At 46.2% G+C, this 18,631-nt stretch overlaps 1 protein-coding gene across 12 annotated transcripts in view; it reads right to left on the reverse strand.

Annotated features, from left to right (window-relative positions):
• The window catches only part of SPTAN1 (spectrin alpha, non-erythrocytic 1), a 60,696-nt gene extending 44,154 nt beyond the window's left edge, over nt 1-16,542 (reverse strand). For 4 of the 12 annotated variants that reach the window (XM_082468306.1, XM_082468305.1, XM_082468309.1 and 1 more), the window contains exons 1-5: nt 16,389-16,514; nt 13,651-13,701; nt 5,490-5,729; nt 4,388-4,513; nt 133-273 (exon numbers count right to left, since the gene is read on the reverse strand). In XM_082468306.1, the coding sequence (XP_082324432.1) occupies nt 133-273; nt 4,388-4,513; nt 5,490-5,729; nt 13,651-13,683 (540 nt within the window). In that variant the 5' untranslated portion in view covers nt 13,684-13,701; nt 16,389-16,514. Of the gene's footprint in view, nt 1-132; nt 274-4,387; nt 4,514-5,489; nt 5,730-13,650; nt 13,702-16,277; nt 16,300-16,388 lie in introns of those variants that run through there. The other 8 variants (XM_082468300.1, XM_082468307.1, XM_082468301.1 and 5 more) reach the window with 5 other exon arrangements.
• Between the last annotated feature and the right edge of the window lie 2,089 nt (nt 16,543-18,631).

An 18,631-nucleotide genomic window follows, 5' to 3' on the forward strand; every position in this document is an offset into this window, starting at 1 on the left:
CGGCAGCCTCGGCAGACGCAGTTTTCTGTGTGCTGCGCTGCCGCTCTGCCGGCTCTCAGCTGCAGACGTGGAGGGGTCTCGTCCCCTTCTTTCCTCAAGGCCTCCCCAGCACACCTTCCTTCTCAAACACACCTTGTCGTTGATCCAGTCCATCACGTCCTCACATTCTCGTAGGAACTGCACCAGCTTCTGGGCCTGCAGAAGCTTGATTCCTTTCTCCCGCATCTTCTCCAGAAGTAATTCCCATTGGCGGTGCAGCTCCAACAAACGAGTCTGGAGGTTAAAGAGCCCAACCCCACAGATTACAATCATTTCTGTGGGATCTGGCTCCTCCACAGAGTTCCAACCAGTTAGAAACCTCACAGAGCTCTGAACAAGTCTTTTTAAGAAGATAATCCCTACACTGAGGGGAAATTGTAAAGTTAACTGAGAAGAGGAAAATGCATACACTTCACAGTGGTTTGGTAGGTCTTAAAGTACAAAATAACTGACCTTTACTAGGTAGATGTATTCTAGTTTACGCCAAGGAATTTACTATTATTTTATAATTATCAATTATTATTGATATCACATTATTTGTTAAGTATTTAGGTAATGTTTTTAGTTATATTAACTGTTAAGTTATTACAGTGGGATTTCCAGGTCAGAAGACTATTGGGGAAGGAAAGATGAGGTGTGATCGTGCAACCGCAGCAGGAATCACTGGAGTGCGTGTTCTGAATTCCCGGAGGTAAAGGGGAGAAAACAAGAGGTCCCATAGGCATCATACATGTAAAGAAATAACTATGAGGCACAAGTAAAGAGGAAAACCTTAGTATAAAGGTAAAAAGATGGGGTCCTGAAACACAATCAGCTATCAAAGAGGATTCCTGGCAGAAGCTGTTTTGGTGCTTCCGTGAAAAGATGCAGCTTGTGGTACATACAGTGCATCCCAAGTGAGGTTTACATCAAGCTGCGCCCAGGTGGCAGCCACAGGCCCAAACAGTCACTTCCCAGCATTTTGGGTTCTCATAGCACAGTCCTAGTAAGGACTCGTCAAGAACTAGGGGAATTCTCATCAATTCAAGCTTAGGCGATGCAGTCTGGCATTCTAACCCAATCTCTAGGTGTTGATTACGCCTACCCAAGATACTGGGAGTTTCTGTATAACACAGACAGAAACAAGTGGCACAAACACAAACAGTACCAGAAGAGAAACCTGGGATCCACCCATCGTTGAGATGCCACTCCCCACAAACTGAAAAGTTGAAAGCCACGGGATAGTCAACATGGGTGGATTCTCTTAGGAGCAAGTACTGGTGGTTCATTTGAAAGGAGAAAGCACTGGGAGGAAAATAAAGGCTCACACAATTCACTTCCACCACTACAATCACTTCCATCGCTGATGGTTCAAACCGGAGTCCACCACTGAGAAGGAAGTGAAAGGCATTCCCAGGCAAGGGGGAAAAGGCAACCAACAGCAAGTCAATACTCCACCTACTCGGATGTGGGAGCCAATGTGGGTGGCGGTCACTATGGGGCGCCACGCCGTCCGGTACGGTGTGAAAGTCTAAACCGGTGACAGACAGGTTATCCAGGACACAAACAGTCTTCACACCCCACCCACCTTCCTCTGCGTTAACGTTGCCTGCCAAACTAAGCTACTGAGTTACTGGGCCAGGTCAATTGCTAAGCCAGGATAACCGTGGGACTTGGGAGCACGAACACAGGGATTAAATGAGAACCCTTTGTTTTTTTTTCTTTTTTAATTTTTTGGCCGTACCGCGCTGCATACGGGATCTTGGTTCCCTGACCAGGGATCGAACCCGCGCTCCCTGCAGTGGACGCGCAGAGTCTTAACCACTGGACCGCCAGGGAAGTCCCCCTTTTGCTCAAATTAAAATGAGGCCACAGAAGGCTCAAGAAAATCCTCACCTACAAGTCAGCCGTCAGTCTCTCACAAATCTCATTTCCATACCCTCGAGGGAAGAACCGGGGCCAGGCCTGTTCCAGGACTGGAACAACTTTCCCACTCCCAGTATGTCTCCTCTTGTCAATACTGCAGTTTTGACAGAGGCCAGTTTCACAAGCTTGCTGGTGTCTGAGAGCGTGAGAGGGCAGGGAGGCAGGTGCGCTTAGGGAACGCGTGGACAGCTGGCAGGGTGGCGGAGAATCCTGGCTGGCTCAGGCAGAGCTCTCAACAGGGGCCCGAGCAAGCAGCAGCAGCTTTCAGAGAAGCAGTTGCGGGAAAAGAAAGGAAAGCTGATAGGAGTGAAACTCGGGCTGGGAAAATAAAGTGAGTAACTGTAACCAAAGAAAGGAGTAGACCGAAGCACTGGTTCTGTCACCTATTAGCCGTGGGGACCTGAGCAAGTTGCTCAAAATTCTCTGAGCCTCCGCTTCTACCCTTCTATACTATGGCTACCTCGCAAGCTTCTTGTGAAGATTAGAGATAACGTATGTAAAAGTCCTAGCAAAGTGTTCGCACATAAACAGCGATTAACAGCTTCTCAACAAACAGTAGCTAACAGTAGTTTCAAATTTTTTTTTTAATAAATTTATTTATTTTTGGCTGCGTTGGGTCTTTGTTGCTGCACGTGGGCTTTCTCTAGTTGTGGCGAGCGGGGGCTACTGTTCGTTGCGGTGTGCGGGCTTCTCATTGCAGTGGCTTCTTGTTGCGAAGCACAGGCCCTAGAGTGCGTGGACTTCAGTAGTTGTGGCGCATGGGCTCAGTAGTTGTGGCTCACGGGCTCTAGAGCGCAGGCTCAGTAGTTGTGGCGCACGGGCTTAGTTGCTCCGTGGCATCTTCCTGGACCAGGGCTTGAGCCCGTGTCCCCTGCATTGGCAGGTGGATTCTTAACCACTGCGCCACCAGGGAAGTCCCTCAAATGCTGCTTTAATAAGATCTCTAAACAGGTAAGAGGGGAATGAAGAGAGCTTTGGGCCTCCCTTTCCCACACTAATTACTAAAGACAAACACTTGAGCTATTTCTCATATTCCCCATCTGTAACCTGGTTAAACTAATACAGAGCAGCTGAATCAGCAAATCAGCGCTCTGGCAGATTTCATTTACATTAAGACTATATACAAGAGTGGGGAAATGAGCAGATGCATCTTTGTACTTTCTTGGCCGCGCCACGCGGCATGCGGGATCTTAGTTCCCCAACCAGGGATCAAACCCACGCCCCCTGCAGTGGAAGCACAAAGTCTTAACCACCGGACCACCAGGGAAGTCCCACGTCTTTGTATTCAACTGCAGAGACACGTATTATATTGCCTGCATGGGTTGAATGTAGTAATTAAATGGCATATAGCATTTAGAATTTACTTTTATTGCCTGTTTACAATCATTACTAGTAATAGTTTATTATTAATAATAAGCTTAAGGCTAATTGCAAGTCTTCAGTATAAGACTGCAGAGTATATTAGAGCAAAAGAGACACAGTAAGTATTTACTAGACCAGAACCTAAGGGAATGAAATCCCTGTGGATGTTCCACTGTGGATCTCAGGGAACAGCAGAGGATGAAACATTTCTAGCTGGGGCTTAAGAACGTGGCTTTCATCTTAGTCTTTGGGACTGCCTCGACAGGTCAAGGACTGAAAAGGCTGGTCCCTCAATGGAACGAGACTTTGGATGACAAAGAACAAAACACAAAGATAGATAAGAAGGAAATCAAAGTAGATGAGAGCATCCAGTTATGAGAAATAAGCATGCACACTTCATCCTAAAGAGGCTTGTTAGCCCTTAATACCTTGGTATTCAAAATGTTAAACAAAACAGAGAAAGACCAATTATTGCCCCAGCCTCGACAAATGGCACCCAAACAAGCCAGACCAAGTTTGAGGACTCCTGCTTCAAAGTAAGCTACATCGCCACGGTCACCGACCAACAGGTACCACACGTCATTCCTCGCAGCTGGACCTTCAACAGGCTTGCTGACCAGACCTCAGTAAACCCCTCCTGGGGCAAGGCACCAAGATCCAGAGAGCAAGCTTTCTGACAGAGAACTTTATAGTGTCTGTGATTAATCCTATTTATCTTTGTGCCCTAATCCCTAAATTCACCAATTTCACTAATATGCTCTCCCATCCAATTACCATCTGAAAATGTTAGAAGTTTAATATATGCAATCTTCTTTAAAGTCTAATTGCATCCTAATTTGTTCTACAAAAAGAAAATTAATTTCCTCACTGAGTACACAAACGCTTGTTTATAGACATACTGAATCATCATATTACAAAAGCAGGAGTTGGGTAACTCCATCAGGATACTTCACAAATTCCTTTAAAAAGCTAGAAAAATCTATCTTTTTAGGAACCCAAATTTACATGTAAGCATTAATCCACATTCCTCTACCAACCAGACAGAGGAAGGCCATCCATACCAGGCACTGCTCTTACTCACCCTGATGGTTTCAGATGCAAAGTGCCCTTCCGAGATCATGAGGTTGCCAGTTTCATCCAGCTTCACAATGGCTCCCGAGTTGGCCTGCACCTCAGCTTCAAAGGCTTGATGCTTCTGCAGCTTGCCCTGTCAGTGGACCGTGAAATGAGCCACACGTGCTCCTTGGCACGCGTCATTCTGCCCCCAGCTCCCTATTATTCCCCCCCTCCTGCATCCCACTCCCTCTCTCTATGGACGCCTCACTCAGCCTCCCAACCATCCCCCTGCTGGTTCAATTACTCAAATGCTCTGCCTGCATCTATACTTGCCCTCTGAAAGCTTGGCCATTGAGGACCACAACTTTGCAGACAGCAAGATACTACAAAATATCATAATTTTCTTGTGTATCAGGAAATTAGCCTTTATGGACATCCAATCCATTTTAGAAATACAGAACCATACTGAGAGCCTTCTTAGCATGTAGTGTTTATCTTTGACGAATCCATTCACATTCATTCATGATATGACTTTTTTTTAGCTTGCTTTAGAAGCCATACTCTTTGATTGATTTGATACATTCCATTTCTCAATACCTCTCTTTACTCACATGCTGAGCTGGGCAGGGCCTGCACCTAAACCAGCGTTCATCATTTTCTCTTCTCAGACGACTTTGGCATAGTAAGAGAACCATGGGTACAACCACTGTTCCACTTGCTAAAAAAAAGTCTTTCACCAAAATCAACAAGAAGAAAGGCTTTTTTTTTTTTTTAAAACAGCTATACAAATTTTCACCAGCAACAACATTGTTAGCATACCTTTCTCAAAAACACATATTCCAAGAGATCAAACTAGACCTTCCCTGAAAAATGATGAAGGATCACCGATGGTTGTAAGGCAGTGGATTGAGAACCATCAGCTTAAAGCATCCGCAAAAGATAAATTAAAACCTGCAGGATTCCACATTCATGCTCACTGATACAATCACTACGGGCTTTTCAGAATAGCGAGTTAGTCCTTCCTTATGTCTGATCTACATTCAGTCTCTCAAGGTCATAATTAGGTCTGTATAAATTTTGGGCAAAGACATCTGAGCTCCAGAGTTCTGGCAGCACCTCAAACACACCTGCAGGTTGGTTGGGTCTTTATAGTTCTCATCAGAGGCAATCTGAAGTTTCTCCTGAATCCATTTCTCCAGCTCCTCAGCATCTCTTTGGAAAAACTGGAACCGGTACGAATCTTCAAGCTTCTGGCGCCTAAGTGTCGAAAGCTCCTTGAAGCGGTGGTATCTGTCCAGGACCTGCTGCCTCCTCTCCTGGATGTCCTCTGCTGTCTCCAGCACTTTGACCCCGCTTGGGTCCATTTTCTGAAAAGACAGAAAGTCCTGAAGTAAGCACATGACACCAAAATAGACTTAATGGCATTAGCCTCTTGGAAGGAAATAAAGAATTACGAGAGCCCGAGCAGACAAATGAATTGAAAGTGGTCCCTTCTCAGGAGCTAACAGTGAAGCCCAGGCCCCATTCCCTCGTAAAAAATGGCTGCCCAAGTGGGCCCCTCAGAGGATGCCTCACCAACACTGCAATGAGACCAGGCGAGAAATGTGAAGGGGAGAACTATGGTTTACACTGTCACTTCTACAGAGCCTTGAGAATTCAAAGGAAACACCAACTTTGGAGCTCAAAGAATTACTGAGAAATCCATTCAACAGTCCTCTCATCTGGTCTGTGCATTTCATGGTGTGGAGATTAGATAACATTTACTGTTAATTCAGCTTTTCTATCTTTCTAGATCTCAGCCTGTTATTCATTGAAGAAAAGGGAATGATTATCAAGTAACTTGAGTCTTTTTTTTTTTAATTAATTAATTTTTTTGGGCTGCGTTGGGTTTTCCCTGTTGCGTGAGGGCTTTCTCTAGTTGTGGTGAGTGGGGACTACTCTTCATTGCGGTGTGCGGGCTTCTCATTGCTGTAGCTTCTCTTGTTGCAGAGCATGTGCTCTAGGAACGTGGGCTTCAGTAGTTGCGGCACGTGAGCTTCAGTAGTTGTGGCTCGCGGGCTCTAGAGCGCAGGCTCAGTAGTTGTGGCGCACGGGCTTAGCTGCTCCGCGGCATGTGGGATCTTCCCAGACCAGGGCTCGAACCCGTGTCCCCTGCATTGGCGGGCGGATTCCTAACCACTGCACCACCAGGGAAGCCCAGTAACTGAGTCTTTAGCATCAAAATCCAATAGAATTTACCTAAAGTAGTGGATTTCTCAATCACCCCAAAAAGTCAATCCTACAATCTCCTTCAGGCTGGGCAATGAACAGGCTTTGCTTCATCTGAATGCACAAAATTAAAAGAAAATCACAGCATATCTTAAAAAAAAAAGGTGTGGTGAAAGATTTATCCTACCTGACTCTTACCTGCTCCAGTTAACCACAAACACAGGCTAATTGAGTAGGTGGTACTTCCCCATAGCACTCAATCTACCCCAACTTTAAACTCAGATCTGGACAGTTTCACCAGCCTTTAATGTCAAAAAGAAAATCTGACCTATTTATGGGACAAACCCAGAATATGCTACCTGCTCTTCTCTCAGGAATAAGTCATTTTATCCTCTAACCAAGGAAGGACCCACAGAAGGAAATAGGTACACACTAATGACAAACAGCATGTAAATTTGTCAGTAACATGTGACCTTGTACCAGCTGCCTTCCCTCTCTGTGTCTCAATTTCCCAAAATGACTAAAAACACCAGTTGAAAATGAGATGGTCCCAAGACCCTTCTATCTTTAAAATTACATTCTACAGAGAAGAGTCTGTGACCTGGTAAAAAAGCAGACCAGATAAGCTTTATGGTCTCTCCAGCTCTTGTTCCATAATTTATACAAGATATAAAAACTGTGCTGCCCAGGAAACATATTTGACAGCTCTTCCCGTTACCCTGTTCGCCTGGCCCAGCCGATGGGAAAGGATAAGCTGGCTAAGGATTAGGTCTGGAGGCCCCTGTGTGCCCCCCACTCCCTGCCCCCATCCAGCTGTGAGATAAACAACACTGCTAAGCTCGGGGCAAAGTTTCCAGCTCTTCAGGGAGAAAAGCAGCTTTAAGAGGTGTCAAGAAAAGTATCGACTGCACCTAACCAACTCTGAGGCCTATCTTTTCTATGAAGAGACCTAGCTTCCTAGGGAGAGAACGTGAGGGGATTTTAGCCCTATCACCATTCCTTCCAAATTACTCTCCACATATTAACCAGTTATCTTTATTGTTTTTCTCCCACAAAGTCCAATGTATTTATTTGTTTGACTATAACAAGAAACATATTCTTTGCCACGTCATTCCCATGCTTTAAAACCTTTCATCACTCCCTTCTGAGAGAGGAAAGAATCTACCTCTTTAGTTGAACCTTCCAATCTGGCCCAGCACACCTGACTGGTATGTCTCACCCATGCCCCGTACCCTCTTGGCACAGAGAAATACTCTCTTCCCAAACACATGATGCTCTCTAAAGACTCCAAGTCAGTTGCTCAGGCTTCCTTTGCCCAGAATGTTCTGTCTCTCCTCTGTCCGGATAACTCCCATTCATGTTTCAATAGGAGCTGAAATGAGGAAGCTGCAGGGATCTGGCCTCCTTACCAAGCTGTACTGAAGGCTCCTTCCCTCCCTCCTTCTCTGATTTAATCACGTTTTTCTGTAGGTTTACAAAGCACTTCACATACTCCTCACGGTATGATGAGACTGAGCAATGTAATCTTTGTTGTTGTGTCCCGATTTCTTTCTTTCTTTTTTTTTTTTAAAGATTTTTTTGATGTGGACCATTTTTAAAGTCTTTATTGAATTTGTTACAATGTTGCTTCTGTTCTCCATTTTGGCTTTCGGCCACGAGATCTTAGCTCCCTGATGCCCCACATTGGAAGGCGGAGTCTTAACCACTGGACCACCAGGGAAGTCCCAATTGTGTCCCGACTTCTAGCAGACAGATGTCATTAACAAATGTTTGTCTGAGTGCTGGAGAAGCAGCCCTGAGCTCCTCTGTGAAGGGTGGAGAGAGCTCAGTAGTCCACCCCAGTTTCATTTCTGTATCGTCAAACTGGAATTCTGGCCAGGTAACAGCTAGATTTGGGGGCTGAATGAACAGCTGGAATGTGCCGACTGAAGCTACACAACGGGGTGTCAACCTAATGACCAGACCTGAATTACCGAGCTTGGGTGGCCCACACCCAGATAACTGCTCTTTTCACGCTGGCAGGGTGGGACCTTGGGGAAATCAAGTTCAAGAAGGCACAGTTTTGTATCATCAATAGATAGCTGCGTCTGAAAAAAATAGTTTCTATTCTTAAAATGGGCTTCAAGAGAGTCCTTAAAACCAAAAACTGAGGGTAACCTTGACAAAGGAAATGTCTGTCAGGAACAGGGCAGTTCTGGTTTACACTGCCGCCCTAGGACATCAGCCTCTTTGGGATCTTGACAAGAATCACTGCCGGTTTCATTGCAGCACTATTTACAATAGCCAGGTCACGGAAGCAACCTAAATGCCCATCAACAGACGAATGGATAAAGAAGTTGTGGTACATATATACAATGGAATATTACTCAGCCATAAAAAGGAACGAAATTGAGTCATTTGTTGAGAAGTGGATGGATCTAGAGACTGTCATACAGAGTGAAGTAAGTCAGAAAGAGAAAAACAAATATCGTATATTAATGCATGTATGTGGAACCTAGAAAAATGGTACGGATGAGCCGGTTTGCAGGGCAGAAGTTGAGACACAGATGTAGAGAATGGACATATGGACACCAAGGGGGGAAAACTGCGGTGGGGTGGCGATGGTGGTGTGCTGAATTGGGGGATTGGGATTGACATGTATACACTGATGTGTATAAAAGTGATGCCTAATAAGAACCTGCAGTATAAAAAAACAAACAACTAAAAAAAAAAAAAAAAAAGAATCACTACCGGGTCCGGCCGCATTTACGATTCACTCATTCACCTGCATGACCTGCTCCAGGCATACCTTACATCAAACTCCCTCATCAACCCCAAGTTACAGGCCCAGGGCAGGTCCACTTCCCAAACCAGAAAGTTCCCTCTGGCCGAAATGTTCTCTTCTCCCCCACTCCCAACTCGACCATTAATACCATTCAAACCCCTCCAAGTCTAAAGCAACTACGCTGTCCTCTCTACAGCCCTGAATCAGAAGCCCTCACTCCCTCTCTGGCCCCCTTAGAGCACCATCACGTCACATTCTGCCACGTGATTACTGTCTTCTCTCTGCGTTTCTGTAAGTTCTTTAGGGAATTTAGAGTTCCTAAGGGACTATAAAAGAGACCTTATCTTACTCTCTGACCACAGAACTCAGCACACATTTAGAGAGTCAATTACACTCTGAGCTTAGAAATAGAGAAACTGCTGTCACTTCATTATTAAGTGGTCAGGAGACAAAAGATCATCTAATAAGCAAGTTGTAGAGCTAGGGTGACCCAGGATGCTCCGGTTCCCAGACCAGCATGCTAGAACCAGTGATTCTTAACATGATCGGAGCTGACACACTCTTTATTAAAGGCTGTTCAGTTATTTATTAATTCCTTTTACTACCTCTTATCTTTTCCATCCCCACTTAAGGGGGGAAAAATAGGGGGAAGGAGCATACATGAATCATTAAAAAAATATCAAAATTAATTTAAGATTGAGTCTTCTTAAAGTTAGTAAACAATTAGTGTTAAGAATAATTTATATACTTCCTTTGTTCTCATCTCTCCGGAAACAGTTAGGTGGAGAAACAGTAGGAAACTGTGTGTCTAATTTGCTTGCTTATAAAATTTCCAAGGAATGTATAGCTAGTTATGCATGTAACAAAATCTCCACTGCATGTGCCTTTCTACAAGATGCCTCAGTCTTTAGATTAATGTCTATGGTGTTTGTCCTGCTTCGCTGCATTTCCTTTAGCTGCCACGGATATCTCTAAACGGTCACATTCGGAAGCAGCCCTTTCTGATGAAAAAAGAATTCCCAACATAATACTGAAAAGGTTCCCCCTGAGCAAGCCCCTCGGCCTGGGTTCCGCTTGCTGATCTGACCCTACCAATCCAGGGAGACAGTCCAGCGAGGCCCTGCTGAAATTAACCAACCTAAAAGGCCCTCTTTGTCACCCCAGTGAAGTAGAACAAGTCAATTCTATACCAAGTGCTTTGGTCAGGCAATAATGGACTTTTCTTTCCTGCAGTAGATCAGCTGACGCCAGTAGGTGGGAGCTTGGCCAAGTCACAACTGGCTGTTTCCAGGGAGCTGGGCATCTGAAAGTCAGCAGTGCTCTCCCACTGCTGTGGGCACTCAGAGTTTTCATTTGCGTGATTATAGGAGCCAAGGATGACAGGTTAACGGCAGTTCCCCCCTCCGCCCCCCCCCCCACCCCTTCTCCTGATAGGGAGCTGTCTCTATACAAGTTCCAGTTTCTCTTTGCTCCTAAATGGCTCATTTCCACAGACTACATTAAACACAGGAAAAAATCTCCTATCTCCAAAGAACTACTGCCACCCAAAGGTGCTACGACCTCTCACCCAAAACTCTGTGAGAGTTAGTGGAATTTTCTGGACTCTGCCTGTGTGCACCGTGTTCCCTGAGGCTGCCGCACACTGCAAGAACTCCACCCCAGGCCAGAAATGTGCAGCTGACTGATAAGGCAGACTCCACAGAGAATGCCCTGGGCTGTTCCCAGCCTTAATGGGATTAACACCTTTTGAGAGCTAGAAAGGAAGACTTTGGGAAATGTGCCATAAAAAAAAAAAAAATCTCCAACTATACCAGCCTATCTATCTATTCCACTAACTGCCTAAAAACCGCAAAGGAGCCAAATTCCAGGACAGCAATCAACTGACTGCTTATCTCAACTCTGATTTTGTCAATCAGGTCTATGTTTGCGGCTAATGAAGGAGGGGAGACGAAGGGCTAAATGTACTCTCTGTTTAAGGACAGCTTCCCATTTAAGGGAACTGAAGAAAAAAGGTCATATTTTGGCAAATAATTATTAGAGAAGACTGGCTATTTTTAAATGCTGCTGCAATGCAGCAGTCAAAATGTTAGCTGCATCATTCAGCAAGTAATGTGAATTGAGCACAGAGGATAAAACAGGAATTACAGCTATGTCCTCTATTGTAATAAATAAAAAGAACTTGTCAGCATTCTTACAATACAGCTAGATCTCTGAGAAGAAAGCCAAGATATGAATCTTGGCTAGAAAGTTCTGGTTTAATCCAAAGTCATGCATGAGAATGACTCCTCATAACCAACACTAACTTATACACATTATCAACGGAAAGTGATTCCTACAAAAGAAGCTAGCCATTAATTAATATCTTTGTCTTCTTGACAACTGCCAACAGACAGCTGTTTGAGGCAGTTCTTGGTATGTACTTAGGGAAGTTTTTAAAGCCTTACCCTCATCCACAGAAGCTATAAGGCCACTGTGCAAGGGGAGGTGTCTGTCTCTGGAGGGCGGGGAGAGGCAGTGGGTGGGAAGGACACTGTTAAGCAAGAAAAGACTGTGGAGACACACACTTTCAAACCAAAGGTCAAACGCTTCCAACTCTGCTCACTTGGCACCTGCAGTGAGTGAGTAGCTTAGGACACCCTTACGCAGATCTTGGAGACTGGAAGAATTCACTAGTCAGAGCTTCCGTCTGGAACCTCAGAAGAGAGTAAAACTGTCGTGAAGACAAGAGGAGTGTCTATTTGGAAACAAAGGTCTGGGAGTGCCGACATCTTAGCGAGCTGAATGTGGCAGACAGGGGCGTTTGGAACACTGCAAGATGAATTCAGACCTCAGGCAGGACATCAGATATATTGTTTCGCAGGGAAAGGGATTTTCAGGATGAAGAGTGCATTTGGCTCTATGGAAAAATTCATAAACATCACCCAGAGCAAAATGTCAGAGGAACCATCCATCAGTTCTGTTTTTGTTGCTTAGTCAGAGCCCAAAGGTGCAGAACCAACAATGCCCTTTTTCCCTGGCTTAGAAAGCCAGCATATTTTACATTTCCAAAGCAGGAGAACTACATCCACGGATGCGCAAGGGCTCCCCGAGAACAAAGCACCAAAGAATTGGTGAGCACCATAAAATCTGATGCCAACTGATTCTCAGATTAAGTGAATTAAGTCAAAACCAGCTCGGCTGCAGATTTTAGTGGGAGACCTGAGGGTAAGCAAAGAGGTAAATAATATATAAATTAAGAATTTTAACCATGGAAAAACCAGAAATATTTTTGCTTAAACCACATTCCAATCAGGATTGTAGATCTGCACGTCAGCCTTCAAATTGATTAATTCATTTCAACTTGTTAGCAGGATTCTGCAGAGGTGAGCAGGGATTTAGCTTAAAGAAGCAAAAGATTCATACTGCACTGCATCAAAATCCAGAAACGCCAAGCAAGGTTGAGAAAACTTACTTCTGAATGCCTCCCAAACACTACCTTGCTGCTACTTACCTTTTATAACCTGTAAAATCCAGATGAGAGGTGTTTAAGTGCAAAATATTGTTACTGAGATTCAAAACAGGAAAAAGGTATAACGTGCCCATTTTTATAAACCTTGTTTAAACAATTAACCCGTCTGATTTATAAAAGGGCTTGCCTCGGATTTATCACCCATAATCACTAGAAATTTGCAGAGCTTATATTTCTGCTTATGGGATATCAAGACATTAATTTTAAGCATTTTTCTTTCTGAAAAAGGTCCAATTTAGCAAACACTCAATAACTGTACACAAATAAAAACATGGGTAGTGAGCTTTTTTATAAACAAGGAAATCCAAGTTCCATTTCATTATAAGGATTGTGGCAAAAAACGTAAATCAATGGAATCAGGAAACAAACCCAAGTTTACAATATTTGTCAAATTGAAAAACACTATTTTTACATGTTTTCAGATTACTTTTTCTAAATATCTAAGATAATGTGTTTAGTCCCTTGGTTTTTAAGAACCAAATAACCATCAATAAAAAAAATTAGCAAACAGTACATGCAGACACCAGTAGGGTGATAAGAAATTAATATATTCATGCCTTAAAGAGAGGAAGGTAAAAAAACAAAGGCTTTGGAAATTTTAGAATAAATCTACTAAGACTTTTGTTCATGTAACACCAAAGAAAACAAACAAAAGCCCAAACCCTAACCAATTTGCTTAACAGGTCATGCAGGCAGGGTTTTTTCCCCCTCTCTTTGCATCATTCAACCTCTTTGACACATATGTGTCTTCACTGCAAACCAGGCAAAACCGAAAAGGTAACACATTTCCTGCATGCTGGTCAAATACCTGGACTCTGCGTTTACGAAACGATGACAACATGATGGAGAAATGTGGCGTCTGAAGAGGGAGGGGGAAGAGCAAGATAACAAGCTTCTAAGGGCAAACTGAACACAATAATTTCACAATGAAGAAAACAGATCTTTAAAAATATATGAATACAGGTAAAAATCAAATTTAAGCTATTTTCCCAGCGCCCTTCTCATTCTACAGAGCTTCTAAACCAGGAATTTAAAATGCAGAAAGAACCAAGGTTCTCTGGTCTGAGCAGATGTGCTGCCTTGGCCACGTCATACCCTCTTCTGGGTCTCAGTTTCCCAATTTTCCAATAATCCTGAATAATACTAAATATCCCTTTTAACACTAGACGTGCACTCCCCCAATCCACGTTCCGATAAATTAGCTGAGATTCCCAGTACTAGATGATTTCTGTACCCCCTTCCATTCAGTAATAAAATAGCATAATTTCGTGAAGTCATCAGAAACAAGAACGAACTCAAGCTACAAAGAGCGAATTTGGGCCTAGTTTACTGGGACATTTCCTTCACAAAATACTATTTCCTGTTCAAAACCCATACAAGAGGAGTATGCAGAAGAGGTGGAGGGAAGTACAAGCGCAGCTGCTCCTGCCCACTGGCCCCAAGCGATCGGTTCTGTGGGCCTCCTCTGCATTCCTGGAGTCGGCATTTGCCATCAGGGCGCTGCATTCTTCTACCTACTCCGACCACAGCTGATGGGCTGCAGCAGACCCACCCCACGACTAGCAGAGTCCTCGCATAGCCCATGGAGGATTGATTACAAGGCCGGATTCGTGCCCACTGTCCTTAGTGCAGGTTCAGCAATGACAGGACTGTGGACTACTCCTGACACTCACGTCTCAGCATCTGCAGTCGCCCCCCCCCGCCCCCGCCGCCGCCGCCCCCACGCCCAATGGAAGAAGGCAGGTAAAGGAAAAGCAGAGGAAATTCTAACCCAGGGAACCAAAAGATATACTTAAAAACAGCTCTCCCCACCTAAACCTGTTCATGAGATTGCTTGACAAGCTCATATTGTGAGCCTGTGACATATCAGGTTGCTAATTATTCGATTCCTACAAACGCCCTGCCAAAGACCAAAAGCATATCGGAGAATGTTACCCAGCTGACCGTTTACTGCAAGTCTGCCTCACACCTGTCCAGCAGAGAGGAAATCCACCTTCTGAGTCTCGGCTCTCCATCTAGGTCCCTGGATAACAGCTAACACACTTCCAGGGTCCCTTTGAGTAATACTGGCCCAGTTACTAAAAAAGGCTTACTGTTAATTTCCTGCACAGAGGCCCTTACTGCAGCACGTTTTTATTTTCCTGCAGCACATTTTTAAAACTCGGACTTCAATTTGACCTTTCAAAAGCTGACATTAGCTGCAGACAAAAGGGAAAATACATGACTAGTCAGATGAGTTGGAACCTTGGCTCGATGGCTTCATACAGCTGAGTGTTCCCACCGCTGTTCTTCAGGTTTTCTGTTTCCTGGCTGCAGACACTCCCACCCTTCCATCTTTGACACATTCTGTTTTAGTTAAGTCCAATTGCTATGACGACGCAATTTCTCAACACATTCTGAAAATATTTCATATGGTCTCTCTTCTCTTCTTCCCTAACAGCCATCATGGTAAGTTCTTCTAAAATACCATGATGAAGACAGAACAAAGGGCCTACATAGTCTAGGATCTATTATACAAAAGAGATTTGACAAGGTGTTGGCCAGTTCAAGCATCATCTCAACCCAGCTTCCTGAGCTATTCAAGCTTTTAATTTAAAACATATTCAACCCTTAACCTTGACAAGCCCTTTGTTTAAAATACATTATAACCCAGTACCTCAGAGACTTTTAAAAGCAATTTTCTTTGGGAAGCATCTAATGAAATTCGCAGGGACTGCTTTCAAACAAAAGGCTGCTCTATCATTCAACACCGGCATGGCTGTAGAATTTTTGACAAATAATAATTATGTCCTCGACTCGAAAGACCCGGTCTCGGGGCAAGAAAAAAAAAAAAAAAAAAACTCTAAGCTATTAAGTTATTTGGTTTGGGTCTCATACAAAGCAAGCGCCGCACCTACCTGCTATTTACAAGCAAATCACAGTTGGGTAAGAAAAATATGTTTATTACAGATAAGAAACGGAGATGGCCGGTCTCGGACCTTTCCGTCCAGAGAAGGCCAAGAACCGCCACACAGGATGAAATTAAGGTCAAAGAGCCCTTTACTCCCGGCTTTTCCTCCTTCAAGGGCTGGGCCGGCATTGCTGGTGGGGATTTGAGAAAAGGAGCTGCACAAGTCGCTCCCCACTGAGGGAAGGGATTGGGGGCGGTGGGGGGAGCGCTCTGCGGAGAGGGGGATGGAGAAACGATCCGGACCAGGAAGCCCCCGCCCCACCTGCCGCAGCCGGATGGAGCAGGGCGGGGCCGGAGCCAGGCTGGGCTGCGGGGAAGGACCCGGCGGCCTTGCCGCCCCCTCCGCCCAGTCAATGACATTCCAGCGGCCGGCGCCCAGGCTCGGCCCGGCTGCTCCTCCGCAGCCCACGCACCACAAGCCGGTCGCGGCCGGCTCGCCCGGTTCCCCGCCCGACGGAGGGAGCGGCGAGGCCGGCCGGGCTCACCTGTCCGCGCGCTGGCCCCGCCCTGCCCCAGGGGCCGTCCGGCTCCCCGCCCAGGGGTCGGCCGCCCTCGGGCCTCGCTCCCGCCCTGAGTTCGCCCGCTCCCCCTCTCACCGGCTCCTGGGGGTGAGGGCAGTGGGTTCGTCGGGCCGGGGGTGCTGGAGGAACCGACGGGGCTCAGCGGCCTCCCTTCCTCCCCGTTCGCTCCGCAGCGGGTAGTGACGGCGGCGCGCGCGCCCCGCCTCTTTTATAGGCGGCCACGCGCGTTCCGGCGGCGGGCGGTCGCGAGCTCGGAGGGAGCGCCGCAGCGCGGCGCGAGGGGCGGGGGCGAGCGCCGGCCAACCAAAGGGGGCGGAGCTCCCGCCTGCTCGCTGCCTGATCACCCGGCGGAAAGGGCCGAGCGCTCCCGGAAAGAGCCGAAGCGGCGATGCGGCGGAAGAGTCGAGCCCCGGGAGGGCCGCGGGAGGGCCGCGGGCGGGTGGGGAAGGAAGAGTGCGCGCGCCAGGGGTGGGGGTTGATGGTGCAGTGGAGTCGCTGCCTCCGCCCAGGCGGGCAGAGATGCTCCGGCCGCACCGCCCTCCCCGCAGCTGGCATCCTCCAATCTTGCCCCTCCCCGCCCTGCAGAGAATCTTCGCCAGCCACCCCTCCGCCCCTGGGACCCCTTCCAGGACTGCAGCGAAGGGCGGGGCAGGGCCATCGCCGCAGTCTGGCAGGGGATGCTGCGCGTCCCAGCCGGAAAAACGCCCAGTCCCAAAGGGTGAGATCACCCGTGTGTTTTTCTTCCTCCTTCCCCCTTTCCCTAGGAGAAGGCTGGTGCCGGGGCCCCAAGTCAGCCTTCTCTGGTGGGAGTTGGGGTCAAGAAACCAAGGATGATTTGGGACTCCGGGTTTGAGAAGGTGGTAAGAAAAGGCCGAATCCGATCATAAAAAATAAAGTCCACTGATTTGGTGTTTATGTCTGTCATTCCTAGATTTGAAGAGTTAATAATTTCTTATATTCTTATATCAAAAGCTTTCGGACAGCTCAGCAGTGGAATAGGATGCATTCGTTGTATTTTATAAATGAGACATTGATTCTACTCGCCATTATTAATTGACCTTTCCTTTTGTACCAAGCACTATGCTATGTGTGTTACCTTTTTAAAAAATCTTTTTGCAATAATTTTATGATTTAGGTATTATTTCCTCATTTTACAAAAGAGCCCTGACATGGAAGCTAGGTCTCTTGCCCTGGATCAGGCAGCTAGCAAGAGGAAAAGCAAGGATTTGAATCCAGGCAGTCAGAACCTTCTCTTAAACAGTGTGCTATACTGCCTTGCCATAGGAAAGGGAGGCATTGTGATGGTGGATGCTGGAATGCTGAGAAAAGAAAAACAGAGGATTTCTGGAATTTCTGTTCCTTACAGTCTTAGCAGTTTAAGGGCCTGGCTCTGTAGCTAGAAGCCCTCAAGTAGGACGCCCTTTCCCCACCCCCATGACAGCTGGGCGACAGCCATAGAGAGTAGCATCCAGGTCATTCCTGTGCAGTCAGGCAGACCAGGAGCTCTGCAGCTCAGGAAGGCCTCAGCCTCCTGGTTACCAAGCACTTTCCCCTTTAAATAAATATAAAGGCACTAGGCACTGCACCAGAACTTGGGCCCGGGCCCAGCCCTGAGCTTCTTGGTCCTCAGTAGTTTGGCTTCTTCCCTGTGCCTGGGATCTGTAATCGGGTTTCTGAGCTGCTCGGGCTGGAGCCCTGATAATGAGGAAAAACTCCCCTATTCCCTTACTCTACCAGAGTGCAGAGAAAAGAAAAGGAGCGGCCACACCCCAGAAGCGGCTTTACGGAATCTGGAGGAAAGACACAGGAGCTGAGAGGCATTTCCTGCAATCCTCCATGTAGAGAAAACAGGACCGGGTAACTCCTGCCTGGGGTGTGCATTTCTGGGAACAGCTGATGGCGTCTTCTCCAGTGGGTAGCAGCAAAATGTTTAACCAAATACTCAGCTCTGGGTACAAAATGGCTAACACAATCATAGCTCTCCAAAATTTCCAAGACCGTCTGCTGTAGCAAAGAACGGGGCTCAAGGCTGTGGACAGGAGCTGCAAAAAGTATTTTTCTTTTATATCAATCTGGCCTCCTAGTGAAATGGGGGTTTTGCTTTTACCAGGCGCAAAACAGATTTGAGATCTTAGAGACAGCTTCTGTATTGATACAGAAATGAAAGTCTTATTTGTCGATCCTTTGTCTGATCTGAGACGTGGCCAAAACCCAGTGCCTCCAGCCCTGTGTAGTGCCCACCCACTCACCCACCCCATCCGCATTTGGCGCTGGAAATGAGACATTTAGAAAGCCCTTCTTCCTGTGTTCCACTGTCT

Source organism: Balaenoptera physalus, assembly GCF_965194825.1.
Source record: "Balaenoptera physalus genome assembly, chromosome: 7".
In the NCBI taxonomy this organism is placed as follows: domain Eukaryota; kingdom Metazoa; phylum Chordata; class Mammalia; order Artiodactyla; family Balaenopteridae; genus Balaenoptera; species Balaenoptera physalus.